General features: G+C 42.5%; 1 protein-coding gene across 1 annotated transcript in view; it reads left to right on the top strand.

Annotated features, from left to right (window-relative positions):
* Positions 1-4208: 4208 nt before the first annotated feature.
* The window catches only part of dpy19l1l (dpy-19-like 1, like (H. sapiens)), a 49867-nt gene continuing 29744 nt past the window's right edge, over positions 4209-24331 (top strand). Inside the window, exons 1-8 of the mRNA XM_033640830.2 lie at positions 4209-4560; positions 4979-5003; positions 5101-5188; positions 9998-10135; positions 12924-13044; positions 19454-19547; positions 19761-19818; positions 22795-22886. Of these exons, the coding sequence (XP_033496721.1) occupies positions 4338-4560; positions 4979-5003; positions 5101-5188; positions 9998-10135; positions 12924-13044; positions 19454-19547; positions 19761-19818; positions 22795-22886 (839 nt within the window). The 5' untranslated portion in view covers positions 4209-4337. The remainder of the gene's footprint in view (positions 4561-4978; positions 5004-5100; positions 5189-9997; positions 10136-12923; positions 13045-19453; positions 19548-19760; positions 19819-22794; positions 22887-24331) is intronic.

Below are 24331 nucleotides of genomic sequence, written 5' to 3'. Positions count from 1 at the left end.
TAGGGCCATTCATGTTTTCGTGTCTGCCACCATAGTGAGCAGCCCCAGACTGAGGTTGACACGATGTTCCAGAACATCAGCAACCAATGCCCCCAGAGTAACTTGCAGGGCATATGTAGATGTGGAATGCCCATGACGAGGTCGGAGTGAGACTGTGTGGGCAGCCCGGCAACCAAACCCCGGGGTGGAGAAGCCGCATGCCCTGCCCGTGCCAGCATGGGCCCCCCGCCGGGCACCCCAGCTTCCCCCAGCAATCCAAAGACATGCAGGTTAATTGGTGACTCTAAATTGTCCGTAGGTGTGAATGTGAGTGTGAATGGTTGTCTGTCTCTATGTGTCAGCCCTGTGATAGTCTGGTGACCTGTCCAGGGTGAACCCTGCCTCTCGCCCAGTGTGAGCTGGAATAGGCTCCAGCACCCCTGTGACCCCTAACAGGATAAGCAGCTATGGAAAATGAATGAATAAATGAAATGCACTGGGTTTGTTTTTCAGTTGATTTTGGTTTAGGCAACAAGAGCATGTGGTTGGGTTTGGAACAAATTATCATGATTTGGCTTGAAATTCACACAGGAGCCAAACAGCGGGCTCCCAGGTAAAAGTCCGGGGTTTGTTTGACCAATCCACCTCCCCTTGCCCACGCTATGGGGACTTTCTCACTCTTTATATTAAGGTAGTTCCTGCTGCCGCTAAAAATGATGTGCCTGGTGCGTAACAAACTGAAAAAGGTGTCTCTGTGCGTTGGTGTCTGATGACGAAATCACTGACGAAGCAGCAGTATCTGAAGAGTTGGGAGTGACAACGATCTGGGACTATTGGAGAGCAAAATAAATGATGGATTTTACCTTGAATTAGTATAACAATACAAAAACTCAAAGGCTAGATTAAGTGCAAACAGATATTCCCAGTATGACATGCTCAGACTCCTGTCCTCAGAGTTACAGTCCTGATGAAGCTCTGACCTCTGCTTTGACTCACAGCTCTGACTCCATGTTCATCTCCCTCCTCTCACTCTCTGTGGTGATTCTCTCACACGCAGCTTTTGGCTCCCAGTACCGCGCTGGCGGAGAAAACAAACACACTGTCTCCCAAAAACCTCTCATCCCTGCCTGCTCTTCTCACTGTACACCTCCCAGTCCTGCCACCACATCACCCTGAGCGGGAAACAGTGTGAGGATTCACTGGCCAGTGTTTGTTTGAGGAGTTTGAGGGAAGCCGTCATGATGTTACCAGCAGAAGGTGGGTAGTCTTTCCCCTCTTGCTCTGTCCCTGTCTTTATCCAAGCTAAACAGATGAGATCAACTTATCTTCCCTGATGTTTTGGTCTCTGTCCCCAGATAGAAACTACAGCACCCATGTCTCAGCCTGAAGGAGCAGCACCGCAGAGTCTGCTGGTCTGAATCCAGAATCATCAGTTCATATATTTTTATAAAAATAAAGTTCTCCTTGTATCAGCCTGTGGGCGTGCAGGATCTCCTCCATCCATAGATGATAACAGCTGTGGTGTTGTTGATAAAATGTGAATTCGTTGAAACACAACAAAAATATGAAGCAAAAGAACTATTTTAAGAAAATAACGTGAAAGTTTGGTTGAATGAGGACGTCTTTAAATAATGCTATAAACCAGCATCACACAAGCAGAGCTATTGCTGTATGTAACAGTTGGAAATGCTGAACTGTGATTTTTAAGTGTCGATATGTTTTGTAATGCTTTAGTGACATCTACTGGTGTTTGAATGCTGGTGAAACTTCTGTGACACCAACAGAGATTATAAGGATAAATTCAAGTATATGGTCAAATTGAATGCCCATACATGTAAATACTCTAATAATAAATTGTATTTATTTTCCTTCTCTGGTTAATAAATTATGTTTTTACTTCATTTTTACCCCTTTGATAAAATCTGTTCAGCTCTCCCACTGGTTTCACTTTATCTTTGTTGTTTGTTTGTACGCAAATTACTGTGTATCTTTTATATTTTTTTATTGTGATGTCGTTTGGTCTGAAACTTTTTGAGTGCTGCTGTCTTGGCCAGGTCTTCCTTGTAAAAGAGATTGTTGATCTCAACGGGACCTGGTTAAGTATGGGTTAAAAATTACATAAAAAGTTTGCTGGTAATTTACTGTCTGTTTTATTTTTATTTAACCCATATCTAACCAGGTAAGTCTTGTTGAGATCACACTGTTGAGGTTTAGCAAAATTTAGAGGAAAGGGCGCCAGGCTGTGGACGAATGCAGCACATTTTATTTGACAAAATGTTAAAACTTTTTGTTTTTAAATTCAGTGCATAAACTACACATTTTTGTAATTTGATATAATAATATGAGAATTTATTAAGGCCTACAACAATAATAAGTAAAAATAAAAATGTGTAGAATTTTTTTAAGTCATGTGATATCTGCTGTGTGTTTAAATTCTTTTGACCTATCTTTTCTATCCATATGTGTATTTCTGTCTCTGTATGTGTTGTGTTGTGTAAAAAGCTACCAGGGACCTTACTATCTATCTACAGTATCTCACATAAGTGAGTACACCCCTCCCATTTTTGCAAATATTTCATTTTATCTTTTCATGGGACAACACTATCACCTCACACCTCACACTATACTTGACTGTAGGCAAGGGACAGTTGTCTTGGTGCTCTTTCAGCATGTGTAGCACCTTGGTGAAGAGCACCAAGACAACTGTCCCTTGCCTACAGTCAAGTATAGTGGTGGCAGCATCATGGTTTGGGGCTGCATGAGTGCTGCCGGCTCTGGGGAGCTTGGTTCATTTAGGGAAACATGAATTCCAAGCAGAGCATGATCGCCCCTCTTCAGAAACTGGGCTGCAAGTTTACATTATCAAGTTTTCCAACATGATAAAGACCCAAAACACACCTAGAAGATGACAACTGCCTTGCTGAGGAAGCTGAAGGTGAAGGTGATGGACTGGCCAAGTATGTATCCAGCCCTTTTTTGTAGCATTCAAAAGAGCGCTACAAAAAATCATTCATACCCACAGCAATACAACTGTACAGCTCCTCCCTCCGATCAAACTCATATGCACTTTGAACCATTCTTCCTATTTATTGTACTATTTTATACACCTTTCTATACCCTTTATTCACACCTTGTGATCTTATGTACTTTTGGGATTTTTCTTGTGTCAGTATGTGTGCTGTGTTCTTGTGATCTGTGTCTTTTTTTTTGTCATTATTGCCCCTGCTGCTGAGGACATTTTAAATTTCCCCTCTGGGGATTAAATACAGTATATCTGTCTATCTGTCTATCTATCTATCTATCTATCTATCTAAACTCACCTGTGCACCTGTGGGCCATCCTCAAGCTGAAGGTGGAGGAGCACAAGGTATCTTCACATCCATCTGCTCCATGATGTCATCATGGAGGAGTGGGAGAGGATTCCTGAAGCAACCTGTGAGCTCTGGTGAATTCCATGCCCAAAAGGGTTAAGGCAGTGCTAGATAATACTGGTTGGCACACAAAATATTGACACTTTAGGCACAATTTGGACATGTTCACTGTGGGGTGTACTCACTTATGTTGCCAGCTGTTTAGATGTTGATGGCTGTGTTTTGAGTAATTTTCAGAGGAAGGTAAATCTATGCTACTATACAAGCTGTACACTGACTACTTTAAGTTACATCAAAGTGTCATTTCTATAGTGTTGTCCCATGAAAAGATAAAATTAAATATTTGCAAAAATGGGAGGAGTGTACTCACTTATGTGAGATACTGTATCTGGTAACACATATTTTTGAATGCCCATTTAGACCTATTTTTAATGTCAGTGGACTAATTTGGACATAAAACACAGTCTTACCATAAGGTTTAAATATGTTTTGTGGCTCCAGGCAGATTTTCTTGATTATTGTTATTATCTCTTGATTATTTTTGGTCCAAAATGGCTCCTTCGACAGTCCAGGATGCTGACCCCTGGTTTAATTAGCTTGAAAAGCTGATGTTAAACTGCATTGGTGGTGTAAATGTGTATGATCAGTTGAACGTGAGGAATAATGTGGAATATTTTAAAGGTTAAGGAAAAAAATTCTTGTTTTTCTCATCAAAAATCATAGTTTACCCCTCTACTAGGCTGCATGGCGTTGTCATGGTTACCAGCAGAAGCTCCTTGTAGTGGCGCCACATGGCCAGCAGGGGGCGGAGCCTCATTACGTTTCCCAGGAGTGTGAGTGAGGAGCCAGTGAAAGCATCACTCAGGTAGTAAAGGGGCAGATCCGAGGACCAGATACGAGCAACTGAGGGGCTGCTTAGCTCACACCCCTCGGGTTTTCTCCAACGGCGCCTCGCTGCCTCAGCTCGGCTCTTCCTGGGTGAAAATCATGGTGGCTAAAAACAGAAAGCAGACCGGGAAGAGTCCAGCGACCCAGACTGACCGCGACAAGAGCCCGCTTGTTTCACCCCCTGGCAAAAGTAACGTTAGGCGAGCAGGCAGGGAGGGCAAAGCTTTCATCAGCTCCCATTCAAACGGGCTCTCCGGCATCAGACACAAGCTGGGGCTAACTCCCTCTGCGCTGGTGAAGCTGGGAATCACTCTTCTCCTCGGTAAGTTAGGAGCGTTAGCCTGCTAGCTTCACCTGCTAACGGCTGCTAACGCTGTGTATACTAGTAGCATTAGCGGATCCGCTAAATTAAGTTATCTCCGCCGCTGATTACTTGGCTAACGTTAGCTCACCTTAACGCTAGCTCACCAGCGTTAGCTACCTATTGTTGTTGTTCATTAAAATCCCATTAAAGTAGTCTGGGTTCCTCTTTGCTTATGTGACATACTAGTCCCACACGTGTTGACAGGTTTTCTGACAAAGTTGAAGCTAATGCTGTCATGGTTTATCTTCAACATGCACCACCATTATAGTCTTCACCCCTGTGGTTGAACTGGTGTGGTGTTTGTGGCTTGTCTCTGGACCATGAAGTAGCATTATTTTATAGCCGCAGCTGAAGTAAATCCTCTCTGTGTCCACAGCTGCTCTGACTGGGTATCTCCACTGGTGAGTTGCTCCATCAGCATGTTATTACTCATACATTATGGCTGTGTTTACTTGTGGATGCAGCTCGTGGCTCACATGTTTCTCCTCCTATGATCAGGCATCATCTCTCACAGCTGTTTGAGAATGACAGACACTTCTCACACTTGTCAAACCTGGAGAAGGAAATGGCTTTCCGGACAGAAATGGTAAATAAATCACTGTTATCTTTATAAATGATCTAATAATAGCAGTGAAGCTGATGCCACTATTTCCTCATGTCAGCCGGTACTGTTTGAGTTTTAGTGCAAATGCAGATGCAAGCTTAAAGGAAGATCATGGTGCTGCAGGGCTGCAATTGTTTTCATTATCAGTAAGTCTAACAGTTATTTTATATTCACTGACTAATTGCTTTGTCTATAAAATTTCAGCAAAATGTAACAAATTATACTTCCCAGGAGCTCTAGTTGACAACTTCAGATGTCTTGTTTTGTCCAACCAACAATCCAAAACACAAAGATATTCAATTTACAATTATATGAAACAAAGAGAAGCAGTAAATAATCCCATTTGAGAAGCTGGAATCAGGGTACAGCGGCATTCTTGCCCGACAAATGATTCAAACGATTAATGGATAAGCAGAATAGTTGCAGATCAGTTTTATTTTATGTGGATAGACCAAACCATCTATCAGCTTATCATTTCCATTTAAAGGTCCAGTGTGTAGAATTTAGGGGGATATGTTGGCAGAAGTATGTTTTCTTTAGCGTATAATCGCCAGAAAAAGAGAATTGTCATGTGTTTGTTACCTTGGAATGACAGTACAGTTCAGTTCAGTTCACTTCGGTACGCTTTTTTTCCATTTCCACTGTGAAAAGTTGTGGATGGTACCAGTGGAACCGTTCTGTACCGTCCCCATGTTTGGTCCCCCCTCTGTTGGGGTACCTAGCACACAGATGTGGTACTAAAAGGTGGAGCTGTGAACACTGCAGTCTGATTGGTCAGTAGAGGACGGTCACTCTGCTCAGGGCTGAGTTGTGTCTTTTTTTGAGGCTCATGTAACCACTGTTCATACTGTGGAGAGTTTTATTAGTAAACTGTAACTATAAAATGAAAGGATGTGTTGCTGCCTCTCACAGCAGCTGGAGTCTGAGAAAAAATAACTTCATTCACTGGGCCGACTGCCGGTGACTTTTAAGGTGGAACGTTAACTTGTAATGTTACTCAATGTATGAGTTGATGACGTGAATCCATCAGCACACCTTAAATTTCAGTGACAACTTTGACCATCACTTTAGTTTTTATATGACATACAGTTTTAGTAATGAGTGGATCTTCAAGTGTTTATATATATTAATTTCCACCAGATTATGTGAACTGCATATACTCTAATCCTCACTTGGAGAAAAAAAAAGCATCGCCCACAGGAGCGTTGTTCCTGTGGGCTACAGCAACACTAAACCCCTGTGCTTGCCTGAGAAGGACTAAATGCACCAACCTGCTATTTTTAAATATCCCATGGAGAGAGACTCTCACTGCAGCCTGTTTTACTTTGTTCTGAAAATGTCAGCGTGCAGCCTCGTTCTGTGGACGATAAACGAGGTGCAGACTGATAAAGGAGGAAATACAGTGAGTGCCGGACGGAGCAGTGAGTGACAACAACCCCGCCCACATTTAAGAGGACTGTTTGTGGTGGAAACACTAGGGTCTAGGTACCATGTTTGAAGGGTTACTGTTGGTTCCTAAGGTACCATACGGAAAGTGTCTGGCGGAAATGGAGATTTATATCTACATATATGAAGAGGGTCCTCGTCCACCAGTTTACAATGTTTCTACAGTAGCCCAGATTGGACAAATTAAAGGCTCTCTAAGTCTTCCTAAGCTTGAGAAGTTTTTGTCACATACAGCAAATTTGCGGAGCCTGGGCTGCCTACGGAGACTGGACTTTTTCACAGCAGATTCAGAGGACATGTAGCTAGCGGATCGTGAAGAGATGTTTGCTGTATGTGACAAAAACTTTTCAAGCTTAGGAAGACTTAGAGAGCCTTTAAACACTGGCTCTAGTTAGGGCCATTTGAGTGTTTGTGTTGGCCACCGTAGTGAGCAGCCCCTCAGCAACGAGCCATTCAGCATCCTCCCTTGCATTTATATATATTTCATGCCATTTCAACAATTATAGCGTGTGAAGAGCCGTGATGTGAGGTACATTATTCTAAAAGAACAGGATATGTACAGTAGATCACTGTGTACAGGCGTGTTGTCATTAATTTATAAGTCAAGTGACAGAAAATTAATCTGCAAGAACTCTGATGATCATTTATTTGTTTATATAATTTGCTTTTCTGTGCATAATGTGCTTGAAGATTTTATATTTGGGGCTTTTCGACTATTACAAAAGAAGCAATTTGGAGACAGCTCTTCAGGCTTAAGGAAATGATGGCAGACATTTTTCACTATTTTTTGGCATCTTGTAGACCAAAGGATTAAGTGATCAATTAAGAAAATAATGGGCAGAAATTAATGGGTAAATAAACATGAGTTGCAGCCCTAGTCATCATGAAAGCTCTGTCACATAAGCCTTCTGTTCATCAGAATTGCTTTGTGCTCAGCCTTGAAAATGATGAGATGTCACGGTTCCAATGTGGGTTATAAATAAATATCCAGCAGAGCGATCGCAGCCGCTGAAGAGCCTTTGTGAGCGATGCTTTAGTTTGTTATCTGTTATTGTGTTATTGTCAAAACAAGGTGATGACACAGCACCAGAATAATGGCACTGACATTTCCAAACAATGTGTTTCTATTTGGCAACTAGACGATTTCACAAGGCAGAGTTGGACAGAGATGAACTCTGACCTGTGAGTCTGTCAGAGTGGGCCAGATGATCATAACAGGAAGCATGGGCTTGAATTTGTCAGCTGCTCAGGCTTCAGTTAAAATGGATGAGAGATGCAGTAGTGGATATTATTTGGAAGACAGTAGTGTAACGTGACTGCACCTTAACTCCCCCGACTCCATATCATCTCCACATTCAAAACTGACATTTGTGATTCTGACAATATACCAAATGTCAGTGCATCTTGGTGGTGTTGATTTTCTGGCGCTGTTTGTCCCCCTTCTGCAGCTCTTCCCTCTCTGTCCTAAGCTCCTCCCACCAGATGACCATGGGAATATGCTTGCACTTTATACATTAACCCAGTGTTCTCACAAATGAGACAAGAATTAGAAGCTAGCCACCCCTCAGTCCCTCCACCTCCCCACTGTGGACTGTTTACCTGGGTGGAGAGCGGGCACTGCCTCGGGAGACAGCATCCAGCGTATAGCCCCCAGCACCGGGTGTCACAGCAGCCTGGTGGCCAGCAGCAGCACTGGGTCTTACCTGTGTAAGAGCAGCAACAAAAAGTTTGCTGATCCAGTGGGGAGTCACTGAGGTTTGTGTTGACTGGATTCAGGTTGCTGCGGCTGCTAACTAGGGGTCCGCGGCCCCTCAGTCTGCTTGTTGGAGTATCTTTGGGCAAGATACCCCAAATTGGGGTTGGTGTGTGAATGTGAATACATATGAATGTTTACTGTAACTGAGTAGCAGGTGGCCTTGCCGGAGAGTGGGCATCTTGGGAGACAGAGACAGAGCCAGCGTAAACCCCTCAGTGCCAGGTGTCACAGTGGGCGAGTGGCCAGCAGCAGCAGTGGGTCTAACCTGTGTAACAGCAGCAACAAAAAGTTTGGTGATGCAGTGGGGAGTCGCTGGAGTTTGAGCTGGCTGGATTTGGGTTGCTGTGGCTGCTAACTAGGGGTCCGTCTCCGTAGCTGCTGCCCAATCTGCTTCCTGCAAGGTGGTCTGCAACAGCTGGGATTGAGGCGGAGGACGCACTGTGATTCAAGGCTCTTGCTAACGTTAGTTACATAAACATGAGCCTGAAACCACACCTGTGAGCCTTTTGCTTTGGTTGGCAGAAGGCTACACCGTGGCTGTGGCTCAGGAGGTAGAGTGGGCCCTCCACTAATCAGAGATCGGCGGTTCGAACCGCAGCACCTCCAGTCTGCATGTTGAAGTATCCTTGGGCAAGATACTGAACCCCAAATTGCTGTTGGTGTGTGACCGTGAATAAATAATACTATATGAGTGTATGTGTGAATGGGTAAATGTGGCATTAAGTGTTAAAGCGCTTTGAGTTGCCGGAAAGACTGCAGAGGTGCTATACAAGGGCAAGTCCGCATACCATCTACAGTTCTCTTTTTGTTAAGTCCTTCCCTTTTTGGGTTGCTTTGCAGTGTAGGCAGTTGATGCCAATATTAGAATTTCTTTGCATGATTCTCTGCCATTAAATCAGGCTTTCGCCAGACGTGCACATGCATCTGCATTTGTAGAAAGACCAATGAGAATGTCCTCTTCTGAAATGACCTCTGATGGGCCAAAATCTCCATCACTAGATTTTCTAAAGCCCAAAAACAGAGCCAAGAGGAGGTGCAGAAGTCTAGTTTTCTCTCAGTCCACTTGAATTACAATATGCTTAAATTTTATTATGGGATTTTTGCCCATTGACACCAACATAAAACTGCCTACCCCAGCTTTAATGTTGCCCATGTTTATGCATCACCATCACTATAACTGTGTAAAAGTCTTAGATATTTAACATGCAGCAGAGGCTCCATGCCCTTTTCAGAGATGACATTGAAGGTGACGTTTATCATATGCAAACAGAGTATTTTTCTTCTCTCACCCCTGCTGTGTGCCGCCACATGGGCTGTGAACTGTTGCCATCTGCTGAGCCTGACCAACTTGCTCTTGTTTCTTCAGTCTGGGGGTTGTATGTTGTGGAGTTATATTTAGTGTCTGTCTGCTGTCTCTTTCTCTCTGTATCACTGTGTTCTCGCCCTCTCCAAGTGTCTAGGTTTTTCCTTTGTTTGTCTTTTTGTTCTTCCTCTCTCTGCCCGTCTGCCTTGATATTTCTCTTTCTAACGTGTCTCTCATTTTGAGTCTCCCTGTACGAGTTTAATCAAGTGTTTGTATCTTCTTCCAGGGTCTGTATTATTCCTACTACAAGACCATTATCGAGGCTCCTTCTTTCCTGGACGGCCTCCACATGGTCATGAACGATCGGCTGACAGAGTACCCCCTGGTTATTAACACACTGAAGAGATTTAATCTCTATCCAGAGGTATTGTTGATTTCGTCACACTATTCATATAATTTGTATTATGTCGTAAACACATTTTATTTCCTCTTATCAGACTTAAAAATGGACAAAAACTTGACAATATTCTGCTATGAAAGTTCAAATCTCACAGCACTCCAAATCTCTAGGAATGACTCTTTGTTCCTGTGTTAGATACGAGAGTTCTTAAAGAAAAGCTGGATGTAGAATGAATCCTTTGCTCCAGACAAAACTCATTTATCTCCTGCAGAAATGAAAGAGAGATCTCTTGTGTGCTGACATTTTATTAGGAAGAATGTCTTCAGCTTTGCATGCATAAAACTGAATTTATTGAAGGGATGGCCCTTTGGGATGTTGCATCTCATTTTGGAGGGGCTCCTATAGACACAAGTACAAAATTATACCAACAAAAACAGCATTACATAACAAACATACAAACTACAGATACAGACAGCCTGCTCACCTGCTCTCATCCACACCCCCAGCCCTCAGCTGTTGTTCAAGACAATTCAGATACAGTAATAAAATAATAAATCAATGACATCAGCTTGAAAAGCAACTGAAGCACTTTGTCTTTTATTTGTGCTACATATAAACAGAAGATTGTAATTACACCCAAATAAAAAGCATAAACAAGTAAAGATGAAACAATATCAGTTTTCCCTAACTGGTCACTGGATACTTGTGTCTGCCTGAGTTTAATGGCATCTGAAGTCGACACAGATGTGTAGCCATGGCAACATACTGGTTTTGGCAGTGTTTTAAGAGCAGAGCAGAGCAAAGTGAAAACAAACTATGATGCTGGGCAATACAAGATTCAGAACAGCCTCGACAGCTGTGTCTGTCTTGTCTACAATGGCCACCATTGTTGTTATTACTCCTCATGGATTTGGTGTGCAGCTTGTCAGTGGCATTATAACCTCCGTGGCATTCATCAGATCGTTTTTTTTTAACCTGAGAATTTGCTGTTTTGTGTCACATTGCCAGATGAATCAGTGAACTCAGTGGGCAGATTCAGAGGTCTGGATGCAGGCAAGTTTCAGAAAGGACGGACAGTTAAAATATAAACATTTGAAGAAGAACTGAACCCAGTGAAATCGCCTTCTAGATTTAGGCTGCAAACAATTTAATAAATTCTTTACTGCATTTTTATAATACTTCTACTCAAAGAATGTCACTGGTGGAGAGGTTTGCTTTAGATGTTTTCATTATTCATCACTTTGACAGACAGGGTCGTGAAAATTGAGTCATAATCTTTGATTATCATTTGTAAATGATTGTAAGGCATATTTAATTTTCTAATAATTAATATTCAGAACAACTTTAAAGATTATGCATTTATAAGGATGTAGTGCCATTTGCTTAAGTACTGGAGTGCACCTGTGACGCACAAGGACAAATTGTGGTCTGTTGTGAAGGTATTGTAACCGATGGTGGGAAGTTACCAGTGGTGGATGAAGTACCTGAAAACCACACCTGAGTAAAAGTACAGTTCTCTTACCAGAAAAAGACTTTGGTAGAACTTTAAGCCCTTTAAGTTAGGATATAACATGAGTAGAAGTCTATAAGTATCTGATATTTAATTTACCAAGGCATTAAAAGTAATTTTATGATATTAAAAGTAAAAATGAAGCCTACATTACACTTGAAAAAAAAGGTCTTTTCACACATTAAAGGATATAAAGAACAAAATCCAGTGTTTCTATCTATCCTTTCCTCCCTGCTTCCTTCCTCCCTCCCTTCCCTAGTTTGTAGTAAGTAACTGAGATGCTTAAGGGAAATGTATTGGAGTTAAAGAATACACTTTATTCAGGAAATGTAGTGGAACAAAAATGAAAGTAACCAGAAATATACACATATAGACACTCCCAAAAAATACTTAAATACTGTAACAGGTACTATGATGATTGGATCTTTAAGGGCTTAAATTAAAGTCATATGAATTTCAAACGGATTATATGAACTGCGAATATTCTGTTTCCTCACTTGGACAAAATGAAAGTGGCAGAGCGTCACTCCTGTGTGCACCGGCAGCACTACACCCCTGTGTCTGAGGGCATGGAAAGAAAAGATGAACAGAGACACTGGCTGTCCAAAAACATTTCAGACACTCAGCTGCTGTGACAGTTTGTAATAGTATGTAAGGATATAGTGTACTAATGCGATGGCTAAAGCCAGCTAGACAACAAGGTCATGCACTTGAAAGTCTAGACAATAACTAATTAATATGCACACTCCACAAACTGGAGAGGGGTGTGAATTACTCCAAGTTACGGTGGATTGGACGGCCCTCAGATTTTTCTGTCACTGTTAAAACATTTTGTCAATGAAGGAAGATATTTGGTTAACGTGATCTCTGACTGGTGGCAGTACAAGCATCTGAATATGTTGTAGTTTGGGCTTTCCTCTGCCAAGGGAATAGTTTGTGGAATATTGTGACATTCTGAGAGGTGTAACGTTGGCAGGGAACACTGTGGAATCGACACACTTGGACTACTTTATAGGATGACACCAGAATTTAGTTTAAAATTTCACACACTCATCTGCTGCTTTTATTTCCTGCATTCTCTACAGCTATTCCAGTTGAATTAGGGACCACAGTGTTTACTTGTTTACATTCTGTGCCCGGGGCAACAATCTGACTCTTACTGGAGCAGTGATGGGATTCTGCAGGACTGCAGTGAGAATCCTGTGTGTGTGTGTTCTCCTCAGAGACAACAGGACACATGGTCTTTCAGGCTTGTTGTTTAAAGAGGCTTTTCACTGATTCTCATCCGTCTCTGCCCCCCAGGTGGTCCTGGCCAGCTGGTACCGGGTGTACACAGGTGTAATGGGATACTTAGGCATTCCCACGAAGATGTGCTGGTCCATCAACAGAGGAGAGGGACTCACTCCTGTGGACAGCTGTGAAGGTACAGACACTGTCGGCCTGGTGCTGCAGTCTGATCTGCAAATGCGGTCATGCACACACACACACACACACACACACACACAGAGCAGGGTGAATGATGGCTGCATTGCACAGGCAGATAGTTTCACTGTAACGACCGTGGAGCTACGCTAACATTTAACATACTCACACAGTCTCATGCTGGATTGACTTGATGACTAATTTATTCACAGACTTTGATGATTTTCATCAGTTGTGGACAGGCGTAGTCAAAGCAGCTTCATGGGGAGTTGACAGTCAAGAGAAAATATATGACAGAAGGAGCTGAACAAAGGCATTCGATACGACTTCTTAGGAGCAAACACTGAACAGCATACAGCAATCAGTACATTTACATGCACAGATAAGTCAAGCTGCGGTTACAGCTCAACAAGACCATTTACTGCTGTAAACAAGCAGTATACAAGCACTGGAGGGAAATCAATTTATTGGCCGAAGTTTGTCTGACTCAGCTACAAGAGGTGGCCACACGCCTTCTTTCAGCTTGTTAGTATTGGACCTTTTTCCCGTTGACCTATTACGTCACAGTCCAAACAATCAACAAACAAGATACCTACAGTTAGCTCGTGGCAAACTTTATTTTAAAACATTTATCTCTTTCAGCTGGTGCAGTATATACTGTGTCTCCTTCTCCGTCCAAAAATGCACCGCTCTGGATGTAGATTTCACCGTGTTGTTAGCGGCTTCTCCTTCTGTGACACATTTAATGCTATTCGACTGCTGCGTCAAAGCCCGGGGTGGAAACTGTGGAGCATGCTCAGAGCGCCTCGGCCAATTTGAGACTGGTTAACTGTATATAAGCAGGAGGAATTCAGCTCTCAACTGCAATATCTGAGTGTGTTAGTCCAACTTTGAGAAATTCGATTTAGTGTGATTTCAGTCGGACTAACACATCCACATGTATTTTCAAAGTCCGGTTTTAAACGGACTAACACAATAAATCGATTTTCTCTGATGTCATGTAAATGTACTAAGTGAGTCACAGCGTCACTATAAAGCACAGGTCTCCTCTCCATCACTCACCAGAGTCCTCTGCTCTGTCAGATGGACATATTAACATAAAAAATGGCGCTGTCCAGGATTAAGCCAAGCCTTGGTAAATCAAAGGATATTACAGTTCCTGATATCCTTTTGGAAACTGATGCAGCACAGTGGTTGACTAGTTTACTTTTCAACGCCTGTACAATGGCTGGCAGGATGCCACTTCAGCTAAGGTCCATTTCTTCTCCATCTTTTCCTTGATGTTTACTGATGTTTACATTTGAAAACCTCGACCTGGCTAGCTGGCAGAAGTCAGCAGAAGCAGAGTTTACAGACTGGTGAGTTGATTTCCTCATCCCGATGAGTGATTTGCAGCCACGCGCCACCACCGTCCAAAGCGAACTGTAAAAAGCACCACCAGTACTTTCAAAAGGCAGACAAGAGTCTAAGATTGACACAGATCTAATGAAGCTGACGAAGCTGGAGACAGCCACTGCCTGTGTCATTCATATCGGTAGTTAGCCAGCAGCGAGTACTGTGCGTTGTTTTTGTAAAATGTTGAACTTAAAGGAGCAAATAAATCGGGATGTTGTTGGATCTGTCACATTGGTCAAACTCGCTGTATGGGGATTTTTTAAAACTAAACTTCATTAGACAAGTACTCTGTGGACACGCTGTCTCATTGTTAAGAAAGACCTGATAAAATTTAGTGGCCATGGAGTAACTTTTTGTGGGCTTTAGTTAAGTTTGAACTCTGTTTTTAAATTGCTTCTGCGGGTACTCCAGCTTCCTCCCACAGTCCAAAGACATGCAGGTTAGTTAGTGACTCTAAATTGTCCGTAGGTGTGAATGTGAGTGTGAATGGTTGTCTGTCTCTATGTGTCAGCCCTGTGATAGTCTGGTGACCTGTCCAGGGTGAACCCTGCCTCTCACCCACTTTCAGCTGGGATAGGCTCCAGCCCCCCCCGCAACCCCTAACAGGATAAGCAGTTACAGAAAATGAATGAATGTTCAATCTGCACAAAAACCAAAGTGTTAAAATGACATTGTGTTTTTGAGGAGGACTATGTACTAGACTGTTTCCTGACAGGCTGCAGTGGCATCTTGGAGTCTTGTCGTCGCTGTGATGTTGCCAGACAACCAGTGCAGACTCAAGGAAGGCACTGGTCCAGCTAAGAATAAGCGTGTTTCCAAAATGTTGAACAATTTCTTCACCAAATAAATAACCTTCCTGTCAGAAGACAAAGAAAAGTAACAAATCCACCCATTTGAGAAGCTGAAACAAATATGTAATAAGTGCATTTTTGCTTGAAGAATATCTAAAAATGTTAATTATAAAAAAAGTGTTGCCCATAGATCTCCTGTGATTTCACTCTTCAGTTAATTGACTAATTGTTTCAACAGTATTATCATTAAAAATAAAAAAACAAGGTGAGGGAGTATGAAGAGTAGTAAATCATGCCAGGCACCTCAAGCAAAAGTCTTACATTAAGGATCTAAATTGCAGCCAAACAAATTTGTAGAACAACAACAACAGGTACAACACAGCACAGGAACATTAACATTGTTATTATAGTGTCCCTGAGGGAAATAAAAAGGCTTTTAACCTATTACACGCAGTTTTCTGATGTTTGTTTGCAACATTATTTCCTAGCAGGGTAAACCTGCTGACAGACAACAAGCTGTTGTCAGCTTTCCTTTGTAGAGCTGCAATCCCTGTGTTTCTGTCAGTCTCATTAGCGGAGCTGGCACCCCCGGGTCCATGTACACAGGCTGTGTTCACAGTGTTTACACAAACCTGACGCAAGCTGCCTTGCATAAGAGCTAACAGTCAGAAAACGGGGACATTTCTTGTAACTGTCAGCGGGTGCATTATGTTTGTGAGACGCACAATGACACATATTACTCCACGTTCTCATACTGAGCCGCTGTTGGAACACGCTCCATCCTCTGTCTGTTCTGTGATTTACCATCACGGCGTGGTGATGAAAAGGCTCTTAGTGATGTCAACACACTTTCAAGTCCCTTGTTAGTCATTAAAGCCTTGTCAGTGTGTCCTGTGTACCTGCTAATGCTGTGAGGTGAGGTCTATTTGTGTCCACACATTAGATCTCTGGGTACAAATTGAGGAACCAAAGTTTCTGTTTATAAAATGGGAAATATTATTCAGTGATACATGTTCTTTCATCAAGGGGAAGTGTTCTGTAAGTTCTCTACATCTCAAATATGCCACATATTCTCATATTAATTTCAGTTCAGCTGTGATGCAATTCCGATTTGAGATCTGTTTGGTTTTCATAGACTCCACCTGCAAACAAAATCTTGGTTTTTCAAAATCTTGGCCCCTGAAGGTCTACATACCTTCAGGGGCTTTTTTTTTATGTTTGCATTTGCACCACTGATAGGAATGTGGAAGTGACAGTTGGTACAGCAACGCCGCTTTTGCTTTGACGAGTCAAAATAGCATTGTATTTTCGCAGTAAAGCCTGGACTTTTTTTGTCCGGGTTTTCTTCCTTTTTTTTGTTTCAAGCAGTTGTTTGTGTTTTCTGTCTTTGAAAGGGAAATTAGCCTCACAGTGTTGTCAATCCATGTTCAAGGGATAATTAGGAGCCGGGCAGGCAGTCCTGCCAGGACCCTCTTGTTTTCCTGCTCGTTCTTTCTTCTTCTTACGAGGAAATCCTACTTCCCATTTGCAAAAAATCACCAAACTTTGCTCCAAGGTCCAGTCCTATGCCAGATTTTCCCAGCTGCAAACACAAGTCAGTAGTCCTGATGGTGGCGCTACAGCAAGTGTCTAAAGTTCAAAACTTTGAAAATTCACAACAAATCGACCGTATGTGCTACAGCTTCGCCACTTTCACCAAAATGTAGCCCCAATAACGGAGAAACTTTTGTACATTGAAACCTATTGCAAATTACCACCATACCTGCTACAGAGCATCTTCAGACTGTCCTCCACAAATTGTCCTCATAGATTTTTGATTTATCAAAAATTGAGCCTACAGTGCAGCAAGATGTTTGACTGTAAACATGTACTTGCAAATTCTTGCTAAATAAGTTTTCAATGTTCATGAAAAAATAACAAAATGTTGGAGTCATGGTAGATGATGTGTGGCAAATATCAGAATTTTATATCAAAAACTGACAGCATTTTGAATTTTGCTCTCATGTGAACAATTGGAGTCAATGCAAGAATGGCATTTTTATCTGTTTTCCACTTATAGAGTAAATCAATCATTGTTAAAAACAAATTAACAACATCTCCATGCTGTCTACATGCAATATGTGTATTTTCAGATCATTGTCTTGATAACTGAATTTATGACAGCAGTTTGAAATCTGTGTTGACAGCTGCTGTCATCCTGGTGGCTGGCTTAGTCAATTTGTGAAGCCACAGATGAGCTGTCACTAATCGCTGATTAGCTCAGTTCATGTTCCTTGGTGTCAGAGGTTGTGAGTTCAAGCCTCAACTGATTCAAAATGTACATTGTAATGGCAACTTTCTTGTTGTCTTTCTTTTCTGCCTCTTGTTGCTCAGAATTGCCTAAATTTGCCTAAAATTGCCCGGCCCCAACCATTGTCTCTGGGTACTGACACATCTTCATCTTCGTCTAAAAATCCTTCGAATGAAACAATCTGAGAAAGACAGTCACTCTTTGGTTGAACTATCAGTCCCTCTCTTTTTGGTGTCCTTCATGGGACCTTATTTTGGAAAAAATATGTGCAGTAGTTAACAGAGACAAATAATTTTTTGTCTGTTGCTCACATAGCTGATGGGTTTTTAAAAATGGCGGCGGCTGCTGCTGCATTGGCTGTGCTTGACCAACCAACGTACACTCACATCACTTATGGTTCCTCTTGTGTTGGGAGAGTAAAAGTCCCTCGAAATGGTTGTTTTAAAAACTACAGTTGTTGCTAATTCTTGTGGCGTGGACACATCAAAAAGTGGGGTTAAGTTCCTCCGGTGTGGTCCCAATGTGTTTTCATTTACAGATCCTACAAAGGTGGAGCAACACTGACACACTGACCTTGTCTTGTACACAACTCCCTTTCTGTTGCTGATGTAGCTGACCTAGAAACTGCAGCATGTTTTCCAGCGCAGGCATTTAATTTGTGCTTGCCATAGTTTGCCTGACTTGCACGCCACTGTGCTTGTTGTGCTGACCTCAGTACATGTTGCTAAAGGTGCATGGCTAAAAGTTTCCAGGCAGAACTCACACAGGTGAACTTTGATTCCACATCACGTGCATCGGACTGTGGCAGAGGTCTCTGCCGGAGTCCACTAACTCTCCCATTCACTGGCTTTCCACTCCCCAGAAGTGTTTGATGAAGCACACAGACTAGTTGCGTCACTTCAGTGGTGGGAGACCAAAGTGCATCTGTAACCATGAATAGAAAATTTGTGTGGATGTTGAATGCTGGATGTGAAACAAAAAACCTTTCCATATACTGAGCAAAAGTGTAACTAATGTTTGTAACATTTGCACAGAAGAAGCCTCAATAAATAACACGGAAACAAATTGGAAAGAAAAGCAGGCCACAGACAGCCTGCAGCAGGGGATTGGTTGGTGTGTGTGGCATCCTCACAGTGAGAGCAGAGCACCATGAATTTATCACCCTGGCCCAGAGCTCTGCAGAGACACTACCTGTTTCAGGGGCTATTTTTGCATCGACCTCACTCACAGTTTGAAGGAGACTTTCAGACTGTTACAGATAACTGGAGAAAGGCACAGGTGTGTTCAGGAGAATCTTATGAACATAGGCCGACTGTTTTCGATGTCTGGGGTGCTTTTCTTGGCCTGCTGCCCCCGCGACCCGGCCCCGGATAAGCGTATGAAGATGGATGGATGGGGAGGGAATTATGGTATATAATAGTAAAAAGGCTTTTGAAGCATTTTTTTATGCTCATATGAAAGAAGGTTATTTTAGAGGTTGTTTCATAAATGTGTATGACTGAATTTGTGCTCATTCAAACATAGTGTAATGGATTGAATGACTTTAAAACAGTTAAGTTATTTTGTTATAATGAAGATTTCTTTCTTTCCCCGGCACAAAAAGGAGAATAATTATCAGCAACAATATGAAAGTAAAAACAACATAAATGAAAACAATAAAAATTGGTATCGCTGTTAGCCTAAGTGTTAAATTAAATGTTGGTATCAGCCCAGATTTTCACAATTGGTGCGTCCCTGGTCAATTATGAAAAATCTTGTCGGTTCTTTTGTTCATCAGATTTTCAGCTGAATAGCTGCAGCAGTAGTTTGAGTCTCCTCAGCTCTTGTCTCCATTAGCAACCTTTAACTCTGGAAAAACGTCTCCTCTGTCTGTCTGTCTGTCTGTCTGTCTGTCTGTGGGTGTGGGTGTGGGTGTGTGTTGTTGTGCACATTAGGGATGGGTGACCCGGCGTATTTCTACGTGACCTGTGTGTTCCTGCTGAACGGCGCGATGATGAGCCTGTTCTTCATATACGGCACCTACCTCAGGTAACCCCGCTCTCTGTCCTGTCACACTGAGACGAGAGGATGAATTTTTATGGTCCATCGCTCAGCAGTCGGCTGTCAAACCGAGGCAGAATAAAGTTTTACGGTTTTGTCTCCTGTCAAATATGGATGTGATGCATCAGATGGAGGATGACCTTTCTGAAAATGTTGTTTGCTCTCTGCCTCTCCTAAATTGCATCCGCTTTTCCTGTCTAGTGGGAGTCGACTGGGTGGCATAGTTACCTCGATGTGTTTTTTCTTCAACCATGGCGAGGTGAGTGCTCTGCTCTTACTATCAGCTTTGTTGCTCCGTACTATGATCCTGTGCTATAAGTCTCTTGGGATTTACGTTTGTGAAATGTGTAAAACTCCAAATGGAAAAGCACTCAGAAAAGCAGAGGGACTCATTTCATCCCTCAAAGGAGCTTAGAGTTGGTTTCAGCTGGCACTCGAGGCTGAGTCCCTCCTCCCACCTCCTTCTCTGCAGACTCCTCCAGAACAAATAGCAAGCCTCTATTTCTCCAGATCAATACAGCAACATTTCAGTCACACTCACTCACAGGTGTTTCTCAGTCCTTCCAAACACCACACTCTTGTCTCTCCTGTCTTTTTTTCCCCTGAATGCAGTGGTAGATTTCAGGATCATCTGTGATTTAACCTTGTTTTTTTTTCCAGGAAGCAGTGAGTTGGTAACGTAGGTAATGTATAAATAGTGGCGTGGGATTTTTATCAAGCAATAGAAGCAGGTTCCCCTTTTACAAACAAGAATATGTGGCAGACAGTGAACAGAAAAGCCCCAAACAAGTTTTCTTGGCACAGAATCGAGAGCTACAGAGTATCTGTCAATACAGACGTCTGACACTCAGGGTGCTTTCAGACCTAGAGTCATCTCCTTTGGTCTGAATCAGGGGCTCATTTTGTGACAAAGTTGTATAATTGCCTAGAGTTGGTTTGTGTTCTCACGGCAGCATTTACAAGAGGACCAGATCAAATGCTTTGTGTAAGAAAGTTGCTCTTGATTGGTCAGAATTTCCATGTGGGAAAAATCCAGGAAGTAAAGCAAACGTTGAAGAAGAGTACACTTGCAAGATAAATGTGACACTTTCTAATGTCACAATGGAGGGACAACTACGCAGGTTGATTTTAGCGCTGCTCATCGTGGACTATATTGCTGTCATTGTTCATTTTAGTCAAACCATACAGTTTGAAAACGCGGTGCGGCTCCAACTAGAAAACAATGTTTTGATGCATTGGATGTGCTGAATGTGCATATTAAGGCAGTACAGGAGGAGGTGCACATTAATAATCCTCCAGGACTGTAACATGCTCATGTTTAACCCAAACAATGTGTCATGTGACTGCAGATGGTTCACATCCAGGTCGGAACACCTTCTCACCACAAACGAACCGAACCAGAGTTCATTTGTAACCGGACTGAGACCACCTCTTCAAGAATATCTCAGTCCGGTTGTTTTGGTGCACACCTGAGTGTGATTGCTGTGTTCACACCTGCCCAAATGAACCGCATGTAGGGGGCAAACGAACTTGAACTTGAGATGGATTTAAGCACCCTTAAATCCATCTAAATGACACAGCTGGCCAGTGAACACTCTGTGTACGATCAGATAAAAGTTCATCCATTCTGAAAGATATGTTTGTACCAAGATGCCCAGCCTAAGTTTAACTACTAACAAACAATAGCAGCAGAATATATGTAGTGTTGATTAAATATGCATTTGGCACATTGAAATAACAGCTGGGGACAAGTAAATTTGCATTAACATTTTTTACAAGCTACTTTATCCAAATACTAAAGGTACTGGTGCAAATCTACTGAGTTTATAAGGTTAGATTATTGATATAAAAAGAAAAGTTAAAGTGGGAGAATGTTATACAGTCTGCTGGGTTGTTTAATTGAAAACATCAGTCTGTTGGAGGTGGTTGTACAGTGGTGTTACAGAGTGGAGGATCCTTCCTCACAGTGATCTTTGGTTGAAGACAGAGACCAGCATGCAGAGAGCCCACAAACCCAACAACAGCAGAATGTACCTTTGTTCTGTTGTCAAGTGATTCATGGACTTTAGTGAAAGCTGATATGATGGTCCATTTGTCCATGTTTTGTGCAATTTTTTTGTCACGAGTTGTTTGTGTTTTGTGTCATCTGTTGTTTACACAGCTAACAGGTTTTTAGAAACTGGCAGTTGCTGGTGCTGCATTGGCTGTGTTCGACCAATCAACATACACCCATGGTTCCTCTTGTGCTGGGAGAGTACTGACTCTGAAATGGGAGATAAAAATGTCACTCAAAATGGTGTCTGAAGAAGTGCAGTCATTCCTGGTTCTTGTGATGCAGACACAACAAAAAGAGGGGATTTATGGGCGTCGATGGCTTAGTGGTAGAGCAGGCGCCCCATGTACAAGTCTGTTGCCGCAGCAGCTCGGGTTCGACTCCAGCCTGTGGCCCTTTGCTGCATGTCATCCCTCCTCTCTCTCTCCCCCTTTCACACTTACCTGTCCTGTCCATTAAAGGCAAAATGGCCAAAAAAGAAAAAAAAAAAGAGGGGATTTAGGGGCCACACACGTGCTGCGTTTTTTGCATATTCATGTTTTTCGGTGTAGATGGACGGCGCTCAAACACCAGAGCAACACAGCGCACACACGTTCATAAGCGCCTAATTTTAGGAAAAATTTGATACCACCCAAGCCTTTTGCCAGTTTGGTATTCACTCCCCAAATCTAACTGTCTTGGTGCCTGAAACTCTGAAACATGCGACTGTTGTGGGTGTAAATATTTAGTCGATAAGCTCTTGGTGAAAAGTAGATTTTGTGATTTAACCCAATTTACTTTAGTCAGGCGGGATGCTCCACTTAACAAACACTACAACTAGGCTACGGTTTAACTTAGAAACAGCTGGTGCAGCCTGCTCCTGCTCTGCAGTGTTCAGGCCATGAATGGTCCACATGGATCAGGAGCACAGAGGTCCCTCACCTGCAGCATTGAGAGTTTGCTATATGGCAGATATTAAATGCCTGCAGTCGGGCACAAGAGCAGTGTTTCACTTGTATGTATGAAAACAAGGTTTAATAACTGCAGTTATTTATAAACTGCAGAGGACGAAAATGACATGACTCATTAACTGCCTCTTTGTTTTTTGAAGAATCGTTGCTAAGTGATTCCTTCCACTGATTTGCTTTTTGATGTGCATGTGTGTTTTTGTGTGTGTGTGTGCGTCTCCGTGGATGTTATCAGAGCACTCGTGTGATGTGGACTCCGCCGCTGAGGGAGAGCTTTGCCTACCCCTTCTTAGTCCTGCAGATGCTCCTCCTCACCTACATCCTACGGTAAACTGAACACCAGACTCTGTCGTACACTCACAGCAGTCCAGATCATCATAGTCTGTTTTACACTGATAGCAAATTCTTCATATTACAAGCTGGAACACCAAAATCATGTCAGAGTTGAGGTCAGTTACTTTACTTCAGTTTATACAAAAATTTCAGTTCTGTTGTGCAAGTGAGTGCACATACAGTACACACTGACTAAGTTTACATGCACACTAATATTCTGTATTTAATACAGGTCACGTAAACTGTTTATTCCAGTTGGATATGCTGAATTAGGCTTTTTTCTGAATTTAGCATTTTCACATGTGGGATGTGCAGGTATTATTCAGGTTTTAGGAGCATTCTTTGGATGTGTGTAGACCCTTTTCAGTGTGACTTCACAATCATGTCAGTTTGTTAGCTGGAGTCAAAACACACCTCTCCCCCACAGGGCTGTAGGCTACATAGGAGTCTTATAATGTCGTCTTGTTGTGTTATTGGGAGCCAGAATAGAAGGAGTCATGGCTCAAAACCAGCCGCCACTGCCCGTCAACAAAAACAAAGATGGTTAAATGTGATAAGACCAAAGGACTGGACGGAGACCATCATCAGAAATGCTCACATGTGCAGCGCACACTTCATATCAGGTTAGGGAAAAGTATTTCCTGTTGTAGGGATGAATAACGTTATGTGTATTAAGGGTTATCATGTCCACCTCATCAGAAACTGGGGAGGGATTAAGAGGAATATTGGATTTCTCTGGAACGCTAACTTTTTAGCACATTAGCTAACGTTAGCTTCCATAGAAAAACAAACAAGTGTGGTCCTCCTTTGTAAGATTGGCTTCCTGTGACATCATCCATCCACTGAGTGAGAGCACACGGGTCGGCCAGTCTGGTCCCGTTGGTCAGTCTTTACGTTGTACTGTGCATTTGTTTCTTATTCCCGCCCAAATCTAATTGTATCTTGGTGCTTTAAATTGTTGTTAGAAGAAAAACAAAAATCATCAAACCCATGCACAAAGCATCTGGTTTTCTTTTCGCTGAAACGCCCTGTTGAATATGTGAAATAACAGAAGTAAAACAAGATCAAACAGCTGCTTCCTCGTCTCATTAAAGGAAGACAGGCTACAGTTTGTCCCGTGTGTTATAATTACTGGGGTGAAGCAAAGCTAGCTTCTGTTGTCTGCTAAATGGTGCACTGAAGCGGGCAGCGTGGTGAGCTAATGTGCTTGTCACACAGACTGGTAATCTTCTCATTGCACAACAACCAGCAGACGCCACCTTGTGTTGTGTGAGTGCAGTCAGTACACTGTGACTTCTTCTGCTGCCGGCTTTAAAGGGAGAATGAACTGCGTGTCATATTTCTGAGGCCAGCTCGGTACATAGCCGGGGCTTTGTAGTACACTCACAGTCAAATTGAATGTGTGTGCTTGTGTGCGTGTGTGTGTGTGTTTTCTCAGC

Source organism: Epinephelus lanceolatus, chromosome 10, assembly GCF_041903045.1.
Source record: "Epinephelus lanceolatus isolate andai-2023 chromosome 10, ASM4190304v1, whole genome shotgun sequence".
NCBI classification, from domain to species: domain Eukaryota; kingdom Metazoa; phylum Chordata; class Actinopteri; order Perciformes; family Serranidae; genus Epinephelus; species Epinephelus lanceolatus.
Note: the sequence above shows the minus strand (reverse complement) of the source record. Positions and strands in the feature narration are given on the sequence as shown.